This window comes from Mus pahari, chromosome 10 (assembly GCF_900095145.1).
Source record: "Mus pahari chromosome 10, PAHARI_EIJ_v1.1, whole genome shotgun sequence".
NCBI lineage: Eukaryota > Metazoa > Chordata > Mammalia > Rodentia > Muridae > Mus > Mus pahari.
Genome location: NC_034599.1, coordinates 32,964,351 through 32,987,824, shown reverse-complemented (window position 1 = coordinate 32,987,824; position 23,474 = coordinate 32,964,351). Strand labels below are relative to the sequence as shown.

Here is a 23,474-nt window from a genome sequence, read left to right as displayed (position 1 = left end):
GTAGGTAACTGTGGGGAATTGAAGGCTGGTCTCCAGTCCAGCTGAGGTCTGAACTCCGATGGTCATAATTCACCTACATGACACAGTAGGCGTTCCCTCATGCTCATGGAACTCTGGCCCCTGCCCCAGGTACCACCTCCCACAGCCCCCACAAGAGAAGCATGGTCAGTAGTCACTTAAACAATGGCCCAAGCTTCTGAACTTCAGGCTAAAATCCTCCCCAGTTACCTAGCAACAGTGAAGACCATAAAAGGGGCTGTTAGGCCTCCACCTTGCTCTCTTTCTCTTACTCCTTTGCTCCTTTACCTCTCATTTCTCTCTCCTCTTCCCTTTCTCTTTGTCTTCTTCTCTCCTCTCTTTCATTCTCTCTAGCCTTCTCTCTCTCTTTCTTTCTCTCTGTCTCTGTGTCTCTGTCTCTGTACTTTGTCTCTCTATCTCTGTCTCTGTCTGTCTTTCTCTCTGTCTGTCTCTCTCTCTCTTTCTTTCCTACCTTCTCTCTTTCCCCCTGCATTTCTATAATAAAGCTCTTAAACCATAGAGAGTCTCTGCTCCATCTAGATCCACTGCACACTCTGGTCAGTGTTAGGAACCTCTTCCATTATCCCTCTCTCTTATAACCCCAGGGACACAGGGTGTCACCTCAGGGTCCCTGGTCAGGGACTGCCCCTTCTCCACCCCCCTGCTGTATGGGTCAGAGGCTTAGATCTCTACCCAGGACCATGTGGAAAGCGCCTGGTAGCTCTGCCTGTGTCCGCCTGTCCAGAGCACAGGAACTCTCGCTGGACTTTAGGCCCCCTTTCCTCCCCACTATTCCCCAGGGCTCCCAGCCCCCACTTAGTTTGTTCCCACAGGTAACTAAATTTAAATTGTAGGTACTAAGAGAGCAATGTGCAGAATGCAGAATGAAAGAGGATAAAAGATGTTGCAAAGAGCAGAAGGAGCAGGCAGTGTTTTCCTTACCATTGGACAGAACATTGGGCCCTTCAGCTTGTTTACCATTTTGAGTTTCGTGTACGGTGCTGGGGGTCAGCCCTGGTGTGGGTATTCCTTCTTGTCGGTTCTTCTTGAGGCAACATATGGCAAAGAACATTAGTGGAGGGTAAGACTTTGTCTTATGAGATTCTGAGGTTAGTCTCTGTCTTACAAGAAATGTAGGGTTGCTGTATAATAAAAAGTTTACCTAGCTAAGTCTAAGTAGCAATGCTATTGTAGCTGACCTGCCTTCTGTGATCCTCTGAGGCCAGAAACGGCAGTGTCTGATGCTTAGTACCTCATCCTAAAAGAGCAGACTCACTTGGGAGGGAGAAAGAAGCAATCGCAAGTGGAAAGGGACTGAGGGACTTGGAAGGGAAAGTGGCAGGGATGGGGGTGGGTGGGTAACCTGATCTGGTATTGGGTAAAGGAAAAAGGAATGATGCCTTGAGGGCCACCAGAAACAATGGAAACCTGCAACCTCAGGAGGTAAGTGGTTGGGGGATCTTCCAAAGTGCACTGGAGACCTGGGAGGTAAGAGACTCTCAGGACTCAAAGGGAGGGACCTTAGATTAAATGTCCAAAAGTAGGGAGAGGTAACATAGAGCCCAACTCCAGCAAGAAGAAAGGACATCAAATGAGGGAGTATGTTGCCATCCCAGGGTCTAAACTCTGACCCATAATTGTTCCTGTCTGAAAGATCTGAAGGGATGGAAATGGAGAGGAGCCTGAATAAAAGGTCCAGTGATGGCCCAAAGTGGGATCCAGCTCAAGGGGAGGTCCCAAGGTCTGACACTATTGCTGAGGCTATGGAACACTCACAAAAAGGGACATAGCATGACCACACTATGGAAGACCCAAAAAGCAGCTGAAAGAGTCAGATGCAGATATTTGTACCCAACCAATGGACAGAAGCTGCTGACCCCTGTGGTTGAATTAGGGAAAGGCTGGAAGAAACTGAGGAGAAGGGCTACCCTATAAGAGGACCAGCAGTCACAATTAATCTGGACCCCTGAGACCTCTCAAACACTGGACCACCAACCAGGCAACATACACCAGCTGATATGAGACTCCCAACACATATACAGCAGAGGACTGCTGGGTCTGTGTTCAATCAGAGAAGATGGACGGAACTCTTATCATACTGGAGGCCCCAAGGCGTTTAGAAGTTAGGTGGGGTGGAGATATCCTCGTGGAGACAGGGGCATGGGGAGGAGGTATGGGATGTGGAACAGTCGGAAGGGTGGGGAAATAAAATCTGGAGTGTAAATATATTAATAATAATAATAAAAATACTAAAAATAAGTAAAAGGTTTCAGATAAATTATGAGAACCCTTTTGTGTAGAAAATGAAATATTTTTTATTACACATTGTGGTTTTCTAATTCAAAAAATAATAAAAGGTAATCTCTATGATCATTGCACTGATTTTCTCAAAAAAATGCCACTGAAAACATTTCTACAGAAAAAAAAAATTACTGTACCCTAAACAGGACATGCTCAATATTTTGTGGCTATATCCTAATCTTGAAAGAGGTTCATAATTCCCTGGATGCTTGCAAAACTCATCATATTGACAAGGCAGTGCCCCAAGAACATATCAGCATTAAACTGTTTCTGGAAGAAAGCAGAATGCACAGAGCTGACTGCAATTTAGATGGAGAATCTCAAAGCAGCAGCTTTAATGAATTGCCATGCTTTTGTGACTCCCATACATCACCCAGTAAGTTCTTGTCTAGACCTATGTAAATAACTCCATATTACCCATTGTTTCACCTAGTCATGCTTGTACAATATTATTTCTTTGTTCTAGGTTAAGTAGATTGTATTATTGTTACAATTAGTGGAGTCACAACCTTCACTGTGAAGCATCTGCGCTTATCTCACTCATGGTTGTGAAGAACACAAATAATGTATCCTCTGCCCAGCAGACACAAAGAAAAAAAGTGTGATGGAATAAAAATTTCTATTTATTTTTCTTATAAATACACATTTTCTGTCATGATAAAGAAATAACAACTAGCAGACTTCTTGAAGTATATATGTAACTTTGGGAATAGTGATATGCCTCATTAAGAAGGCTTAGCCAAATTCCTCAGTCCAACCATAACAAATAAATGAATACATAAATACATAAATACTTTGATATATAAATAAATGAATAAAATTCATCACTAGTGGAAAAGAACAACATGAAATGTTCATTTGAGTCCATATTTGCAAGCATTTAATATGAGGCTCCTGTAAAAATGAATGCATTTTTAAATTTGTACTTCAAATTCCTAATAAGCACTCTGCAATAGTGATTTATATTCTCATGTAACACCTATCTTTGTAATTAACATATTCTTACAAAACCTTCAATCTCTGTGATTATTTATATTCTTTTACAATCCCCCATCTTAAAATCATTGGGAACAATTCTCCTGAAGTTCACTCAATTTTTTCAGAAGTTTGTTGCTTTCCTGTGCATCACCCTCTTTTTTTAAAAGTCTTTAAAGTACAGTTGGTTACTTTCTCTAGCTCCTTCATTTGGGGCCCTGTGTTCCTTCCAATAGATAACTGTGAGCATCCACTTTTGTATTTGCCAGGCACTGGCATAGCCTCTCAAGAGATAGCTATATCAGGGTCCTGTCAGCAAAATCTTGCTGGCATATGCAANAGTGTCTGGATTTGGTGGTTGTATATGGGATGGATCCCTGGGTGGGGCAGCGTCTAAATCGTCCTTTCTTCTGTCTCAGCTCTGAACTTTGTCTCTGTAACTCCCTCCATTTTGTACCCCATTCTAAGAAGGAACAAAGTATCCACACTTTAGTCTTCCTTCTTCTTGAGTTTCATGTGTTTTGCAAATTGTACCTTGGGTAATCTAAGTTTCTGGATTAATATCCACTTATCAGAGTGAATATCATGTGCGATATTTTGTGATTGGGTTACTTCACTCAGGATGATATCCTCCAGATGCATCCATTTGCCTAAGAATTTCATAAATTCATTGTTTTTAATTGCTGAGTAGTGCTCCATTGTGTAAATGTACCACAGTTTCTGTATCCAGTCCTCTGTTGAGGGACAGCTGGGTTCTTTCCAGCTTCTGGCTATTATAAATAAGGCTGCTATGAACATAGTTAAGCATGTGTCCTTATTACAAGTTGGAACATCTTCTGGGTATATGCCATTGCTGTTCTGTTCAGGAATTTTTCCCCTGTGCCGATATCTTCAAAACTTTTCCCCACTTTCTCCTCTATAAGTTTCAGTGACTCTGGTTTCACGTGGAGTTCCTTGATCCACTTAGACTTGAGCTTTGTACAANGAGATAAGAATGGATCAATTCGCATTCTTCTACATGCTAACTGCCAGTTGTGCCAGCATCATTTTTTGAAAACACTGTCTTTTTCCCAATGGATGGTTTTAGCTCTCTTGTCAAAGATCTAGTGACCCTACATGTGTGGATTCATTTCTGGGTCTTCCATTCAATTCCATTGATTTACCTGTCTGTCGCTGTATCAATACGATTCAGTTTTTAATCACAATTGCTCTGTAGTACAGCTTGAGGTTAGGCATGGTGATTCTACCAGAAGTTTTTTTTATTGTTGAGAATAGTTTTTGCTATCCTAGGTTTTGTGTTGCTGTTGTTGTTGTTCAAGATGAATTTACAAATTGCCCTTTCTAACTNGGTGAAGAATTGAGTTGGAATTTTGATGGGGATTNCATTGAATCTGTAGATTGCTTTCAGCAAGATAGCCGTTTTGACATTAATCCTGCCAATCCATGAGCATGGGAGATCTTTCCATCTTCTGAGGTCTTCATCAATTTCTTTCTTCAGAGACTTGAAGTTCCTAACATACAGATCTTTTACTTCCTTAGTTAGAGTCACATCAAGGTNNTTTATATTATTTGTGACTATTGTGAAAGGTGTTGTTTCCCTAATTTCTTTCTCATTCTGTTTATCCTTTGTGTAGAGAAAGGTCACTGATTTGAGTTAATTTTATATCCAGCTACTTCACTCAAGCTGTTTATCAGGTTTAGGAGCTCTCTGGTGGAATTTTTAGGGTCACTTATATATACTATCATATCATCTGCAAATAGTGATATTTTGACTTCTTCCTTTCCAAATTGTATCCTGTTGATCTCCTTTTGTTGTCTAATTGCTCTGGCTAGGACTTNNAGTACTATATTGAGTAGGTAGGGAGAAAGTGGGCAGCCTTGTCTAGTTCCTGATTTTAGTGTAATTGCTTCAGGTTTCTCTCCATTTACTTTGATGTTGGCTATTGGTTTGCTGTATATTGCTTCTTGTAAGTTTAGGTATGGTCCTTGAATTCCTGAACTTCCCAAGACTTTTTATCATGAATGGGTGTTGGATTTTGTCAAATGTTTTCTCAGCATTTAATGAGATGATCATGTGGTTTTTGTCTTTGAGTTTGTTTATATAGTTGATTTTGTTGATGGATTTCCATATTTAAACTATCCCAGCATCCCTGGGATGAAGCCTACTTGACCATGATGGATGATCAATTTGATGTATTCTTGAATTTGGTGAGTGAGAATTTTATTGAGTATTTTTGTATTGATATTCATAAGGAAAATTGGTCTGAAGTTCTCTTTCTTTGTTTGGTCTAAGTATCAGAGTAATTGTGGGTTCATAGAATGAATTGAGTAGAGTCCCTTCTATTTCTATTTTGTGGAGTAGTTTGAGGAGAATTGGAATTAGGTCTTCTTTGAAGGTCTGATAGAACTCTGCACTAAATCCAACTGCTCTTGGGCTTTTTTTGGATGGGTGACTGTTAATGACTACTTCTATTTCTTTAGGGATATGGGACAGTTTAATTTCAGTACCTGGCATCTGTCTAGAAATTTCTCCATTTCATTCAGGATTTCCAGTTTTGTTGAGTAAGGCTTTTGTAGTAGGATCTGATGATGTTTTGAATTTCCTTGTGTTCTGTTGTTATGTCTCCCTTTTCATTTCTGATTTTGTTAATTATGATGCTGTCCCTCTGCCCTCTAATGAGTCTGGCTAAGGCTTTATCTATCTTTTTGATTTTCTCAAAGAACCAGCTTCTGGTTTAGTTAATTCTTTTTAATTTTTTTTCCTTTTCTTTTTCATTTTGGTTTTCCAAGACAGGGTTTCTCTGTGTAGTCTTGGCTGTCCTAGAACTCCCTCTGTAGACCAGGCTGGCCTTGAACTCAGAAATCTGCTTGCCTCTGCCTCCCAAGTGCTGGGGTTAAAGGCATGTGTCACCACTGTCCAGCGGTTTAGTTGATTCTTTGTATAGTTATTTTAGTTTCCACTTGTTTGATTTCAGACTTGAGTTTGAATATTTCCTGCGATCTACTCTTCTTGGGTGAATTTGTTTCCTTTCGTTCTAGAACTTTTAGGTGTGCTGTCAAGCTACTAGTGTGCGTTCTCTATGGTTTCTTTTTGGAGGCACTCAGAGCTATGAGTTTTCCTTTTAGGACTGCTTTCATTGTGTCCCATAAGTTTGGGTATGTTGTGGTTTTATTTTCATTAAACTCTAAAAAGTCTTTAATTTCTTTCTTTATTTCTCCCTTGACCAAGGTATCACTGAGTAGAGTATTGTTCATCTTCCACATAAATATTGGCTTTTTATTATTTATGTTGTTATTGAAGATCAGCCTTAGTCAATGGTGATCTGATAGGATGCATGGGATAACTTCATTATTTTTGTATCTGTTGAGGCCTGTTCTGTGACCAATTATACGGTCAATTTAGTAGGAGGTACCATGAGGTGCTAAGAAGAAGGTATATCCTTTTGTTTTAGGATGAAATGTTCTGTAGATATCTGTTTAATCCATTNGTTTCATAACTTCTTTTAGTTTCCATGTGTCTCTGTTTTGTTTCTGTTTCCAGGATCTGTCCATTGATGAGAGTGGGGTGTTGAAGTCTTCCACTATTATGGTGTGAGGTGCAATGTGTTTTCTGAGCTTTACTAAAGTTTCTTTAATGAATGTGGCTGCACTTGCATTTGGAGCGTAGATATTCAGAATTGAGAGTTCATCATGGAAGATTTTACCTTTGATGAGTATGAAGTGTCCCTCCTCTTTTTTGATAACTTTGGGTTGGAACTTGATTTTATTCGATATTTGAATGGCTATTCTAGCTTGTTTCTTTGGGCCGTTTGCTCAGAAAATTGTTTTCCAGCCTTTCACTCTGAGGTAGTATCTCTCTTTCTCCCTGAGATGGGTTTTCTGTAAGCAGCAAGACGTTGGGTCCTGTTTGTGTAGCTAGTCTACATGTAGTTAGTCTATGTCTTTTTACTGGAGAGCTGAGTCTATTGATATTAAGAGATATTAGGGAAAAGTAATTGTTGCTTTCTATATTTTTGTTGTTAGAGTTGGGATTCTGTTCTTGTGGCTATCTTCTTTTAGGTTTGTTGAAGGATTACTTTCTTGCTTTTTCTAAGGTGTAATTTCCATCCTTGTGTTGGTGTTTTCCCATTATTATCTTTTGAAGGGCTAGATTCATGGAAAGATATTGTGTGAATTTGGTTTTGTCATGGAATACCTTGGTTTCTCGATCTATGGAAATTGAGAGTTCTGCTGTGTATAAGAGCCTGGGCTGGCATTTTTGTTCTCTTAGGGTCTGTATAACATCTGTCCAGGATCTTCCAGCTTTCATAGTCTCTGGTGAGAAGTCTGGTGTAATTCTAATAGGTCTGCCTTCATATGTTACTTGACCTTTTCCCCTTACTGCTTTTAATACTCTATCTTTATTTAGTGCATTTGTTGTTCTGATTATTCTATGTCGGGAGGAATTTCTTTTCTGGTCCAGTCTATTTGGAGTTCTGCAGGCTTCTTCTACGTTCATGAGCATCTCTTTCTTTAGGCTAGGGAAGCTTTCTTCTATGATTTTGTTGAAGATATTTGCTGGCCCCTTAAGTTGAAAAAAATCTTCATCCTCATCTACTCCTATTATCCTTAGCTTTGGTCTTTTTCATTGTGTCCTGGATTTCTTGGAAGTTTTGAGTTAGGATCTTTTTGCATTTTGCACTTTCTTTGATTGTTGTGTCCATGTTCCCTATGGTATCTTCTGCACCTGAGATTCTTTCTTCCACCTCTTGTATTCTGTTGCTGATGCTCACATCTATGATTCCTGATTTCTTTCCTAGTGTTTCTATCTCCAGAGTTGTCTCCCTTTGGGTTTTATTTATTTTTTTCTGTTTCCCTTTTTAGATCTTGGATTTTTTTTTTCAATTCTATCACCTGTTTGATTGTGTTTTCCTGTAATTCTTTAAGGGATTTTTTGTGTTTCTTCTTTGAGGGTTTCTACCTGCTTAGCATTGTTTTCCTGTAATTATTTAATGGATTTTTGTGCTTCCTCTTTAAGGCTTTCTACCTGTTTAGCCATGTTCTCCTGTATTTCTTTAAGTGAGTTATTAATGTCCTTCTTAAAATCCTCTACCAGCATCAGGAGATATGACTTTAAATCAGAATCTTGTTTTCCGGGTGTGCTGGGGTATCCAGGACACTTTGTGTTGGGAGTGCTGGGTTCTGATGATGGTGAATAGTCTTGGTTTCTGTTAGTATGATTCTTAAGTTTGCCTTTTGCCATCTGGCAATCTCTGGCATTAGTTGTTATTGCTGTCTTTGGGTGGAGCTTGTTCCTCCTGTTTTTCTGTTAGCATCTGTCAGTACTCCTGGGAGTCCAACTTTCTCCTGAGTCTCAGTCATCAGAGTACTCTCTGCAGTCAATCTCTCCTCTTGCAGGGAAGATGCACAGAGGTCTGTAGCTCAGCTCTACTTCCTGGCTGAAGATGAAGGCCTGAAATGGACCCTGTCCCAGAAGCTATATTGCTTCTACTGCCTGAGCACTCTCTTGCACAGACTGGTCTCTTTGGGACCTGGGATACAAGATTGGAACAGCCTAGTCTTACAGAGACTTGAAGTGCCTGGATGACAGGATACTGAGGCACAGTCCTAAGTGCTCAGAGGATAAGAAAGTATGGAGGAAAGATTGTGGGAGTGGATGACTGACCAGGAGGGGGTAACTAAACAGAATGTAAACTGTGTAATTATGGGTGTTTTGGGCTGCAGAGAGCGAGAAGATGAAGACTATGGCCACCTAGCAGGTAGGAAGAGAGCCACAAGAAGTTCAGGAAGAACAAAGCCCTGGGAGGAAGTGGGACTCAGCGAAGCTGCCTAGCAGCTGTGACAGGTCAACCACGAAAGGCCCCAGAGAACTTTTCTCTAAATTGGAAAGCACACCAAGAGCTGCTGAAACAATCGTCACAGACCCCAGAAAAACCTCTTGTCTCTCGGATGACAAAATGAATTCCCAAATAATCCAGAAGAGCAGCAAAAAGGCCTCAGATAAATCAAAGGGAGACAAGAAGAAAACAGAAATAAACAAGACCACTAGGGCTTCTGTTACATCTGCACCTAAGGACAGGAAGATACTAATACCTCCCACAGATACCTCTAGAACAGAGCAGAAGAAAGGAGCCAAGAAGAGAACATATAGTAACATCTCTTCTCATCAAGGGGATATCAAGCATAAGTGGAAATCTAAGGAGGCAGCTGTCATCTTGAATCAACCCATGCCCACTGAGGAAGACATCTGATTTGAAGATGTGGATCCAGATGTTATTGAGGTTGCCATAGGCCCAGAGGCAGCCATGCTGGTATAGAAAAGGCTTGGACAGAAGAAGAGTACCATCTTCCTAGTGAAAGCCTTTGGCAGCCTGACAAAAGCCTTGGCCCTGGATTGTGAGATGGTAGGCGTGGGTCCCAAAGGGAGAAGAGAGCTTTGCAGTCTGTCTGTCCATCGTGAACCAGTATGGGAAGTGTGTTTATGACAAGTACATCAAGCCAACTGAACCAGTGACTGACTACAGGACAGCCATCAGTGGGTTCTGGACTGAGAACCTGAAGCAAGGAGAAGAGTTTGAAGTTGTGAAGAATTAAGTGGAAGAAATGTTGAAGGGCAGAATCCTGGTGGGGCATGTGCTGCACAATGATTTAAAGGTTTTGTTCTCTGACCATTCAAAAAGAAAATCAGGGACACCTAAAAATTAAGACCATTCAGGAGTCGAGTAAAGAGTGGATGGCCATCTCTGAAACAACTTTCTGAGAAAATTCTGGGGATCAGGGTCCAACAGGCAGAGAGCATTGTTCAATCCAGGATGCCCAGGCAGCGATGAGGCTTTACATCATGGTGAAATGGGAATGGGAGAGCGTTACTGCAGACTGGCTTGCCCCAGCTGCCACTACACAGTACTGCAGTGAGTATGCTTAGCACCATCCTACTGCTGTCACCACCACCCTGTCCTTCATTGACTTCTCAATCCAGTAGCAGTTGAGATGGGGTTATGAGGACTGTCAAGTCTATGCACAGCAGGGACTTTGTCTCTGGTGAGCTTTCTCAGAGCGATGACTGCAGTCCTGTGGCATGTGAGCTGCTGGAACTTCCTCCTGAACTCCTGAACTACCTAATCTCTCACCTGTGTGTTGAGGTAGACTGGTCAGATATGACGCAGAAGTCAGGGGCGTAGGTTCACAGGAAGAAGAACATCAGTGGAATGGATGAGAGTGCTGCAGAGTCTATGTCTGCTGACCACCTGTGCTACCACTTAATAATGAGCATAGCTGGTTTCATCCAGGACACTCAGCACCTCCCCTTAAGGAGCAAGATGTGTCTTCCCTTGCAGGTAGGGAGATAAGCTCTGCTGGATGGAAAGGATTCAGTCTGCTGCAAACCAATCTAGCCAACACAGCAACCTCCCATCGAGGACTTTCTTCAAGCTACTGCACTGGAGGTACTTTCTCACTCCTTTGTCCTTTGCTTGACCTAAGATGCCAATGTTCAGTAATGTTTTCTCCAGACACTTCTTGGGGTGAGTCTTGGGGGAACAGGTACACTCAGAGGTCCAAGATCCTACCACCTGGAACAGTGGAAGCAGAAAGGCCATCTTCCATTGTCCTACCAGCAGCTTTTCTGGCTAGCAGCAAGTGCAGAGTGACCAGTGAACTTTACGGATTTAGCTGACAACTTCTAGAACAGGTGCACACGTGCATTTGATGACAGATGTCTGCTTTTAATGAAGCTGTGGACTGAGGTGTGGCTCTCATCCTCCTATTCCAACTCCTGCTCCCAGTTCACCTATATATCATATTGTGTTCCCCTCCCCCTACTAGGGAGATCTATGTGCCAATTGCAGTCTTTTATTTTATATGCAAATACTTTTAATCTACATATTATAGCATGCTCATTATTTACTTAATGGCTATATCTACATATAAGAGAATACATACCATATTTGTCTTTCAGGGGCAGAGTTACTTTGCTCAGGATGAAATTTTCAAGTGGCATCCAAGTGCCAATTTTTAATGTCTATTCTTATGTTGAAGGACTTCTAGGTTGTTTCCAATTCTTGGCTACTGTGAATAGAGAAACAATGACCATAGATGAGCAAAAGTTCTCATGGATATGCCCAAGAGAAGTATAGCTGAATCATCAGGTAGCTTGATTCCTAATTTTGTGAGAAACCACCAAACCGAGATCTGTCCTGGGTGTACAAGTTTACACTCCTACCAGTAACAAATTATTTTCCTTACTCAGTATTCTCACCAGCATGAGCTGTCATTTGTGTTGTAATTCTTGCCATTCTGACAGATGTAAGCAGGAATACCAAACTAGTTTTGATTTGTATTTCTCTAATTACTAAAGATGGTGAGCTTTTCATTGTCCTCAGTCATTTGAGTTTACTTTACTGAGAATTCTATATTTTGATTTGTACCCCATTTTTAAATTGGATTATTTGGTAATACGTAGTTTCTCTCTTTCTTCTCTCTTTCTCATACACACACACATATATACACATATGTACATATATATTTTTATATATTTTATACAATGTAATATAATACATATAATTGCATATTACATAATATATATTATAATCTCTCATATATATGAAATTCTGTAAGCTGATGCTTTTTCTGAATGATGTTGTCCTTCCCTTGAAGAAGTTTATCAGTTTCCTGAGGTCCCATTTATTAATTCTTGGTCTTAGTGCCAATGCAACTGATGTGTTATTTAGAAAGTCATCTCGTGTCACACTACTAGGTCTAACTTATATACAATCGAGTTATTGTCCCATTGAAATCCACAAATAACTGTGACACAAAGCTTTAGATATACAGTGATGTCCTACCTACAAACTATGTTAAAGCCATGATGACACTAATCTTATGAAAGTAACCAACCATTGTCTGAGTTGACTTAAGGCCCACTCCCTGAGACAGAAGCCATAGCCAACACTACTTGCTGACCAAGAACCAAAGTTTAGATAACCCTATCAAATCCAAGTACAAAAGAAGTAGGAAAAAATGAAAAATGACATCTAATGATAATCTTCTATATTTATAGATTGTCAGAGAGGCTTCCTCCTTCAGCAGATCAATCACATACTACAAAGTGAAAGAAAGAGATCTGGGGAGAATAAGTTCAAAAAGGAATGTTTCCATCAAATCCCTCTTCTCAAACCTCAGAGAAATCAGTAGTAGACAGAAAGAGTGTAAGAGTCATAGAAGATGAAGGGTAGGAAAGGAAAGTCCTCTAAATCAACTGAGAAAAACCTATCAGAACCCACAGAGATTGGCCAGCAAGCAGAATGCCTTCATAGGTCTGCAGCAGGTCCTCTCCATAAATCTTATGGATTTCAGTTTAGTGTTTTTATAGGTCTCTGTAGTGTGTGAACAATTTGTTCTCTGAATCTTGCAACTTCTCTGGTGCTGTTTGCTTTCTATTGGTTTGCCTTCTCCAACTATGAAGTGATGGTTTTGTTATATTTTACAATATTTTACTTTATCAGGTCTTGTTAACTTTTAGAGGTCTGTTGTTTTCTAATGAGAGACAGAAAGGGAGTGGATCTGAATTGCAGGGGAGGAGGAATTCAGAGACGTTGAGGGAAGGTGAAACTGTAATCAGTATATATTATATGGGAGAAATCTATTTTCAATAAAAGAGGAAAATAGTAGGAAAGGGAATTAAATGAAAGGGAATTAAACACAAGTGAGTGTGAGCTGTTCCATAATTACTGTTTGTTAAAAAGCGTAATTATTTGTTATTATAATATCAGGAAGGAACAGGGACTTGGGAATTTTAAAAATTGTGAGTAATGAGAATGCATATAGCTTACTTGAAATAGGGAGCCTCCAGTTAAAAATAGTCTTACACTTATATATCATACATATAAGTCTATTTTTATACATACACATGTACAATTTAAATGGAATTATCACTTTTATGCTGATAATGATTCCCCCAAAGGACATAGACTAGCAAGCAAAAATTCCAATACCAGGAATAAGAGGACCCATTTTGAATTGTTGGCCAAGGGAATCCAGTGGACTCCAAAATGTTATAATATACTGATGTTGCCCTTGGTTGCCTCCAAGAAGTTGAAAATAATTCAGCTTGATGAATATACCACATACTTCAAACAGAAGATATGTAAGAATTGATCAAGATCTGACCCAAAAGCCTACCCAGAGAGGACTAGCTTTCATTCTACTACAAAGTGTTATATGAGTTGCCAAAGAAGAAAATCAACTCATAGTCTAACTCAGTGACATCATCTATGAATCACAACAATGACCAACATGGCAAGACACTTCTCAAAATGAAAAATAGCAGCTCATACCTAGGAGCTAACCAGTAGCTGTTTAAATGGACTTAAGGCCAGCTCAATAGGAGGGAACTATGCTTGATACCTGAAACTTAGATGATACCCAGAGCTAGTGAGGCTATGGAATCTAAAGCAGAACATACAGAATCACCACTTTATTAAAACAGTGTAATTCTTTATACCTGCATTCTAAATACTTATCCATGTACCAAACCAATATGTACACCTCATACCACCTATCAATGAAGCTTCTCTTTGTAATAAATTAAGAAAACTACAAGTGGTCAAATTGTAGAGAACAATTGATCTTTGTTTCTAAGTCCCAATTTGTAAATCTGCAACACAATTCCTGCACCTAAAGCTCAGGGAATATCAAGAAAGATGGAACAGTAAAATTATGAGACAGAGTACCAAGAAATCTTTTGAGAGATTGAATCACCTAGAAATGAGACACCCATGATATTTCAAAAACATTTATGCTAAGCAAGACCTGAACAAGTAAAACATCGTGTTATTAGACATGTTAATGTGGAAGGGAGAAATCTCATGAGGCATCACATCTAGACCAATTAATGTTTAAAGTGAAAAAGAATTAGTCTTCCCCAGCAAGAGACACTCTTACTGGTTCCCAAACTTGAAGTCATCTATCCTGAAATCACACATTCAAGCAACAGAATCAGCATGATAGACAGATTGTAGAAGGATAGATAGATGATAGATAGATAGATAGATAGATAGATAGATAGATAGATAGATAGATAGATGTGTGTGTGTGTGTGTGTGAGTATTTGTGTGTCTGTGTTTGTGTGTGTTGTGTATGATTGATGACAGATAGATAAATAGGTACAGACAGATATGGACAGATAATAATACATATAATATGTGTGTGTACAAAATAAAAAGAGGCCAATTTGAGAGAAAATTGAGAATTGGGGAGAAGGTGAAGTAAGGGGCAAAAGGGCAATCGTGTAATTATATTTTAAATGAAAATAAATAAGTCCTCCTTCTCCAGCTTACAAAATTCATATTTTACATAAAAATGGGCCCAGTTTCACAGAGCATTGTCTCAATGGCAACCTGGTGTGACCACTTGTATTGTGCAGCATGTCTGCAGAAGTGTTTCTCTAAATGACAGGAAAGCAGACTTTGTTACCATGAGATCAATATTTCACTTAGAGCAAACAGCTTGTATCTATATGCAAAGTAGGGTATTTCAGTTTTTCTGTACATATTTCTTTTGAATTGAAATGTTCCTTCCTAGAGAGAGGACAAAGTTTACTAAGACTCAGTTTTTATGTAAGTTTGCAGTTCAAATTTTTAATGATAAATGTCATTAAATTTGGAGTTTATTTAAATAAAATTATTTCATTTTTCTCTAGATCAATAAAAGCAATTAAACTTGAAACATAAACCTCTTTGCTGAAATGATAACTTAATGGATACTTGCCATGTAAAAGTGAGGACTCGAGGTCAAACTTGAGATTCCACATAATTTCCTGGTTGTTACCTTGATCTGCCTGTAGTTGCAGTACTCAGAAGGCAGAGACAGGATATCTTTTGAGCAAGTTAGCTGTCTAGACTAACTATATTACTGAGCTCAGATTTCAACTGAGAGACTAACTCAGTGAATACATGAATGATGATGGTTAAAGCCTCCTTATATCAGCCTCATGCGTCTTCATGCTCACACATGTACAATCACACCTTGTGTATGCACTCATATGAACACTCTACACACATGCACATGGAAGAAATAAATAAGCCCATTTACTTCACAGAACTGAGCTACCAGGGTATGCTGTTAACTAGAAAAGAATATTCAGATGACATTTCCTATCTTGAACTTACAACTCAACGTTTACTTTTTGTTTAAGTCATTTTAGGTTTGGGTTTTACACACCTGACTCCGTAACCTTAAGAAATTGTGTGTGTCAACTAAAATATGTGTATGTAAGTAGTTTTTAAACCACTTTTCACAACTCTTTGAAGTAAAGAAAAAGGAAAAAAAGGCATAGAATATTCTTTTTCCTTTTTCTTTCTTTCTTTCTTTCTTTCTTTCTTTCTTTCTTTCTTTCTTTCTTTCTTTCTTTCTTTTGGTTATTTTATTTATTTACACTTCAAATGTCCCTACTCCTGGTTTCTCCTCCACAACCACAACCACCATATCCCAACTCCACTCCCCCTGCCTCTATGAAAGTGCTCCCCCACCCACCTACCCACCCATTCCTGCCTCACTGCCCTAGCATCACTCTGGGCCATTAAGCCTCCACAGGACCAATGGCTTCCTCTCTCATTGATACAAGCTAAGGCAATCCTCTGTTACATATGCAGCTGGACATATGGATCCCTCTATGTATACTCTCTGGGTGGTGGTTTAGTCCCTGGGAACTGTAGGGTGGGCATGGTCCAGTTAGTTAATAGTGTTTTTCCTATGTGGTTGCAATCCCCTTCAGCTCTTTTGGGCATTCCCCTAACTCTTCCATTGGGCTTCCCATGCACAGTCCAATGGTTGGCTGTGAACATGAACATCTCTATTGGTCAAGAGCTGGCAGAATCTCTCAGGGGACAGCTGTATTAGGCTCTTGTCAAGTGCTTCTTGGCATCAATAATAGTGTCTAGTTTAGTTTCTGCAGATGGAATGGATCCCTAGGTGGGGCGATCTTTGGATGGTGTTTCCTTCAGTTTGTGCTCTACTCTTGTCTCTGTATTTCCTTTAGAGAGGAACAATTCTGGGTTAAAATTTTTGAGATTGGTGGTGGCCACATACCCTAACTGTAGGTCGTGCCTATCTACTGGTTCTGGTCTCTTCAGGTTCTGTCTTCCCTTTGTTGGGTATTTCATCTAATGTTATCCCTGTTTGGTCCTTGGAATCTCTTGCATCCTGGCATCTGGGACTTTCTAGTGGCGACTCCCAGTTTCTCATCCCCCACTGCTACTCACCTCTATACAGGAATCAGGGAAGAAGTACAGTGGGTCAGGAAATAGAATATTCTTGAGACATCAACTTTAAGCACAGTAATATGACTCCTTGGAAAAGCTTATTTAATCTCCCCTATCTCACCATCCTAAAAAAGGTATTCTTAGCATAAAAGAGGATGAAAATATTACTCTGTGTCCCATGCATGTGTCACTTAAATATGTACACTGTAAGGACATATGCAATTTTCAAATCGTTCCTAAATCTTTTCATTATCTCTATAATAACGTATCATGGCTGAGTCTACTTACTGACAGAAAACCAACTTTTAAAATCATTATGAAAAAATGCTATAGAAGGTTTGTCTATTATTTTTTTTTACAATCATCTGCCTTTGCATTTCTTCATCTATACATAAAGATTATGATCCTAGATTCTAAATCATAAGCTGTGTGCCTTTATAAAGTTAAATAACTACTTCCCTGTCCAGATACATGTAGACATAAGAATATAGATATACATATTACTCTTGACCTTGAAAATTAAACTCAAACAAAAGTATGTATACACTACATTCCAAAACCTTAAGCGCAACAGTGGTTTGTTTTTCACAGGAAGCAAACACATTGTTCTTACAAAACTTCATCTTTCATATATAAAAAATCACAGTAAATAAATTGACCCATGTTCTGTCACCAGGAATGTTAGTATGTCATTTGACAACAATAATAGACAAATCAATATATCAGAGGATGACAGTGACAATTTCAGCTTGGTTTAACAAGGCAATCAGATTATCTGTGTATTATCAAAACTGTGGTGATGAATTGTTAACTAGGCTAATAACTTCCTCAGAGTCTTGGGAGAATCAAATATTATTTAAATAAAGTACAGAATTTCATAATAAATGTGAGACTAAAAGTCTGAAATACACACTTCTCTAAAGGACCCAAAATGATCTTGAAAATTTGATAACTATAATGTATCTACATTTTTGTCCTCTTTTATCGAATCTAAGTAACTTAGTTAATGAAACTCACTGTTGTCTAAGGAAACAAGCATGCAAAGAAAACCAAAATTGTCTAAGAAAAGCAAGCCAGAAAGAGAACAAAACAAGCAAGGAAGAAAGAGAAAGAAAGAAAAAAAGAAAGAAAGAAAGAAAGAAAGAAAGAAAGAAAGAAAGAAAGAAAGAAAGAAAGAAAAAGAAAGAAAGGGAAAGAAAAAAAGATAGGTGGACTTAAAGATTACAGTTCATGAATTTCCTTGCAGAAAAGGCACATAGCAAAAAGCTATAGGCATTGGTATTTTTAAGAAAAGAAAGACAGGGGAACAGGGTCTTGATCTAGTATTGGCCATGAATAATATCTTGGAGCCATATGAAGATGGAAACAACTCTGACAGGAAAAAATTAGACATAAGAGTTACACTTCATAGTAGCAAGAAGAAAGAGAATACAGTGGAAATTTTTTCTAGACTTTAGAAAGGAAAAGAAAGCAGAACAGAAGTATGTAATGAAAAAGACAAAGAGAAAGAATAAATCAGTGTAGTAGAGCAGGACTATAAAAGCACAACTATTCATTCAGCTTGTGACTCTTTTCATTGTTCTCTTCACAGCAAGTTTGACATCCTTGTTCCTAAGGCTGTAAATGAGAGGATTCAGCATAGGAACTACAAGAGTATAAAATACTGAGAAAATTTTCCCCTGGCCCATAGTCTCAGCAGATGATGGCTTGACATAAGCAAGGAGACCAGACCCATAAAAGAGGCTAACAGTTATGATGTGGGAACCACAAGTGCCCAGGGCTTTCGACCAACCCTTACTTGATGACATATGAATGATATTAGAAAGGATCATAGCATATGAGACTAAGATAATGAGGCTAGATAAAATGATAATTGTTCCAACCACAGCAGAACTTACAAGTTCGTTGACATAGGTGCTGGTACAAGAGAGCTGAAGGAGGGGGAAGATGTCACACATGTAGTGGTTGATGATGTTTGAATTACAAAAACTGAGCCTGATCATAAACCCTGTGTGAGTCATGGCCCCAGCAAAACCCATCAAGTAAGAACCAAACACCAGCAGACAGCAGATCTTAGGAGACATGACAGTTGTGTACTTGAGGGGATGACAGATGGCTACATAGCGATCATAGGCCATGGCTGTCAGCACATAACATTCAGAGTTGGCAAAAAGGCAGAATAAAAACAGCTGACTCATGCATCCAGCATAGGAGATGGTGTTGTGCTCTGAAACAAAACTTGTCAACATTGTGGGGTTACAAACAAGCGAATAACAAAAATCAATGCAGGATAGATTGAAGATGAAAAAGTACATGGGAGTGTGAAGATGTGAATTTAGGCAAATGAGATTCATCAAGCTCAGGTTTCCTACCACAGTGGCTATGTAGTTTAGCAAGAAGAGAACAAACAGGGGCAACTGGAGCTCTCGTTGAACTGTTAATCCCATAAAAATGAACTCAGTCACTGAATAATTACTTTCTGAAACCATTTTCTTCATAACTTGCATCTGTAATAATAAGAGAATAAAGTGTCATTAATAAGAATCTCATCATTGATCTCAGACTGAGAACTGGAGTTCCTGCTAACTGGGTTTGGAGTTATTGAACACCCAGCAAGGCATATAATAGCACTACTGTTTGTGTTTGTTTCCTCAAAAAGCCCTATTTCTCCTTTCCCCAGACACATTTTATGTTCGTGCATACAAAAAATGCAGGCAGAACTCTAGTGTCTCTTCACATTACTTCCCTTGGTTTTCCTAGACTTCACTAGGAATTAGTGCGGAAGTGTATGTGTACCTGACCCACAGGTTGAAGAGAAATTGAGAAAGTAAGGATTAGTTACTGCTCACCTGGATTTTCTGGAGGCTTTTCTGCTCTCAAAATACATAACATGTTCCTCCTAACTGTCCAGAGATTGTTTAAGTTAACGATAATGAAGCAGGTTATAACCATTAGTATAGATATGCCTCTGGCATGGCAGAAGTAGTATAATGGTCAGTAACATTATCTGTATTTGAGAACTCCACCAGAATTTTATTTTCACATAAAGGAAAGAAAATCATTATATTTTATGAATCTCTAAAACATCACTTGAGTTAAATTAGAACTTGTAACACAAGACCAGGATTTCTAATAAAATTCTTTGGTGGTATAGGAAATTATTGTTTTTGTTAAGGGCCTTTGTCCCACATTGGGTAGGCCCTCTAGGGTAGGTGTCACTGAGCTTGTATTTGCATCCAGTGAAATAACTAGTGTTGGAGGTTTAGAGATAATATAATTTCCCAGCAGGAGTACCTGTGTCTCAGGACAGAGTTATGACTGGTCTCCTTTCCTATTCTCTTCATTATACTTTTTCCAACTCTGAAAGTCTAATGTCTAGGGACATACCCTCTTGCCATTTGTAATTTTTCTAAGATATAGTAATAAACATTAGGCCAATGAGTAACACTATACAAAAATTTAATACAAAAGAATTGCAAGTCGATATAAATTTAAATCCAGATTTTCCACTTTGTAACTACAAAACTGCAGTACTCTCTGAAACTTGTCTATGTATAGTTGTAAAAAAAACTCATAAAAATGATTAGTTTTATATCAGTGTAAAAGTCTTCTCTAGAATATAAAAATGTGTGGCTCAAATTTACCACTTCAAGAAGAAAATATGGTAATATTATTAAATAAAAGAGCTATCTCACTGTGTAATTCAATGAAATAATTCACAAATGTATTAAACTCTCTTAAATGTATGAAAGAGGGGCTGATAAGTGTTAGCTACCTTTTGTTATACATTCTTGTTCACATACATTGTTTCTCAGCTTTTATTGTTGGTATGTGAAGTAGGTATCGTCTGGTGGCACCATGCTGTGAGTGGGGCAGAAGCAGTGTCCTTGGGCTCCACCACTTCATATTAATTTCACCTCCCATCATCACATACACCTGTTGTCATCAAAAAGGATTTCTAGTGGTTGAGAAAATTAGGTGCCAAAGCATGGTGTGCCATTAGGGTGAGTTCTTTGAAATTGATAAATGAAAGAGATGATATATTAAAATTAATTCTAAGAAAAATTTCTATGTTGCTCTCTTTTGGAATGACTAATCATTTTAAAAAGTCAAAGAGTTAACCTTTTTTGTGTATGTACTTTGCATTATTATTCAGCTCTCTCTCTCTCTCTCTCTCTCTCTCTCTCTCTCTCTCTCTCTCTCTCTCTCTCTCTGCATATATTTATCATGGAATCATGGATCTACTTACCATTTGTTGTTGAGATGATAACTTTCTACTCAATCTTAACTTACATCAGAGATGATATTTTATATTTTAATTAAGTTTTATTATGACATAAATTAGTTGTGGACCTAACTTGTTTTATATGAACATTCACATACATTTTTTACTTGGGTATTGAGCATCAAACCACTCAAGTTCACATTTGTGCAGCAAGTACTCTTTCCCACTGAACTATATATCCAGCCCTAATTTACTCATTAATTTTAATTTTCTGTAGACTTTGTAGCGTATTGAGTATTTCTTAATATATCCACATTATAGTTTTGCTTCCCTCTCCTCCACCCAATTCCTCTTCCCCTCCCCTCCCACCTAGATCCACTCCCTTTTTGTCTTTCATTGAAACAAACAGGCTTCTAAGAGAGAACCAGCAAACATAAAAATAAAATAGTAAGATAAAATGAAACACTAGCAAATCAACGTCGGACAAAGGAAAATCAACAGAAGAAATACAGCCCAAAGAGAAATCCCAAGAATCAGAGATCCACTCATTCACACACTCAGGGATGTCATAAAAATACTAAACTGAAAGCTAGAATATATAGGCCCAGGACTTGAGGCAAACCAGTGTTGTCTTCCTGCTTTCTGCTTCATTTTCTGTAACTTCATATGAGATTCGCTCAATAGACAGAGGGCTTTGTTCTCTTATAGTTCTCCATTCTTTCTGGTTCTTACACTCTGTCTTGCTCTTTATCTGAGATTTAAGGGGGGAGGTTTGAAGAAGTATACCATTGAGAAGTGTGTTTTCAACATCCTACTCTCTGAGTAATGATTGACAGTGTGTCTCTGAATTTCCATTTCCTGCAGTCAAAAGCCTAATAATGACTGAATATTGCTAATATCACCAAGATTAATATTATTATTACTTTATTTTAATTAATTATTACATCCCAAATATTGTGCCCCCACCAGGTCTCCGATCCCAGAGTTCTTCACCCCAACCCCTCTCTCCTTTACTTTTACATCTGAAAGAGTGCTTCCGCCCTCTTTACCCTACCAGTCCCCTTCTTGGACTAAATTAGGTATATGCTTTCTCACTGAGGACAGACAAGGCAATTATCTGCTACATATGTGCCAGGAGCCTCAGATGAGTCTGTGTATGCTCTTTGTTTCCAGGCTTACTCTCTGGGAGCTCCCAGGAATACAGGTTAGTTTGCAGTGTGGGTCTTACTATGGGGTTTCGATCTACTTCAGTTTCTTCAGCCCTTCCCCTAACTCTGCCATAAAGGTGCCCAACCTCAGTCCAAAGGTTGGCTGTAAGTATCGGTAAGACAGATGCAGATACTTACAGTCAGCTGCTGTAAGTATCTGACTGTAAGTACCAGTCAGCTGCTGGTAGAGCAGTTCTATCTGACTACCAAGCTGTACCACTCTTGACATATTCCCAAAAGATGTTCCACAATACCACAAGGATATGTAATCCACTATGGTCACAGTGGCCTCATTCATAATATTCAGAAACCGGAAGCAACCCAGATGTTCCTCTCAACTCAATTGACACAGAAAATGGAATACTATTCAGCTATTAAAAATGAGGACATCATGAATTTTGAAGGCAAGTGGATTGAACTAGAAAATATCCTGAGGGAAGTAATCCAGACTCAAATGGGCAAGCATGGTATGTACTCACTGATGAGTGAATATTAGCCAAATTTTACAGAATACCCATAATACAACTCACAGACAGTAAGAAGTTTAACAAGAAGGAAGGATGCTTCAATCCCACTGAGAAGGGGGAACAAAATAATCATGGGAGGCAGGGGGAGGGATGACCTGGGTTGGAGAGGGGAGGAGGAGGGAATAAGGGGTCAGGATCAGGTATGGGGAGAGACAGGAAAGAAGCCCAGAGGGCGAGGAGAATGAGTGGAAATATGGAGCTGCTGGGGATGGGGGTTGGGGGGGCCATCTAGAAAGTTTCTTTTATTTATTATTTTATTTATTACATTCCAGTCATTGCCGCCCTTCTATCACTCCTCCCACAGTTTGTCATCTCACTCCTATCCCCCATGGTCTCTGAGAGGGTGCTTTCCCCTCAACCAGAACCACCCTTTTCCCTGGGGTCTCAAGTCTCTCAAGGATTCTCCCACTGAGGCCTGACCAGACAAATCTCTGCTATGTACGTGCCAGGGGGCTCCGTGTAATCTGGGTTAGTTGGGACTGCTGGTCTCCCTGTGGGTTGACCTTCCTTTCAGTTTCTTCAATCCTTCCCCTAATTCAAGCATAGGGATCCCCGTCTTGAGTACAATGGCTGGGTGTAAGTATCTCCTGTCTCAGTCATCTGCTGGTAGGGGCTCTCAGAGGACAACCATGCCAGAAACCCATATGTAAGCACATCACAGCATCAATAATAGTGTCAGGCTTTGGTTACCCCCAGGAGATGGATCCCAAGTTGGGCTGGACTACCTTTCCTTTGTTCTCTTCTCCATTTTTGTCCCTGCAGTTCTTTTAGACAGGAACAATTCTGAGTCAGAAATTTTGACTGTGGGTTAATGACCCTGTCTTTCCACTTCAGACCATGTCTATCTACTGTCTATGGGGAGTTCCCTCTCCCCAAATGTTTGGCATTTTGGCTAAGATTACCCCCAATGAGTCCTGAGAGTCTCTAGCTCCCAGGTCGATGGTACTCTCCAGAGGGTATC

The 23,474-nt window shown here is 39.2% G+C and overlaps 1 protein-coding gene and 1 pseudogene across 1 annotated transcript; one reads left to right on the top strand and one right to left on the bottom strand.

Annotated features, from left to right (window-relative positions):
- Positions 1-719: 719 nt before the first annotated feature.
- Positions 720-10,219, top strand: LOC110328314 (annotated as a pseudogene).
- A 7,890-nt stretch (positions 10,220-18,109) lies between these two features.
- On the bottom strand, positions 18,110-19,066 carry LOC110328178 (olfactory receptor 143-like). The gene has a single exon (XM_021207559.1). The coding sequence runs from the start codon at positions 19,058-19,060 to the stop codon at positions 18,110-18,112; it is 951 nt and encodes a 316-aa protein (XP_021063218.1). The 5' UTR covers positions 19,061-19,066.
- Positions 19,067-23,474: the final 4,408 nt, after the last annotated feature.

Bases quoted from the DNA above. Each gene is read 5' to 3' on its own strand.
- LOC110328178 (XM_021207559.1), bottom strand. From the start codon at position 19,060: ATGCAAGTTATGAAGAAAATGGTTTCAGAAAGTAATTATTCAGTGACT.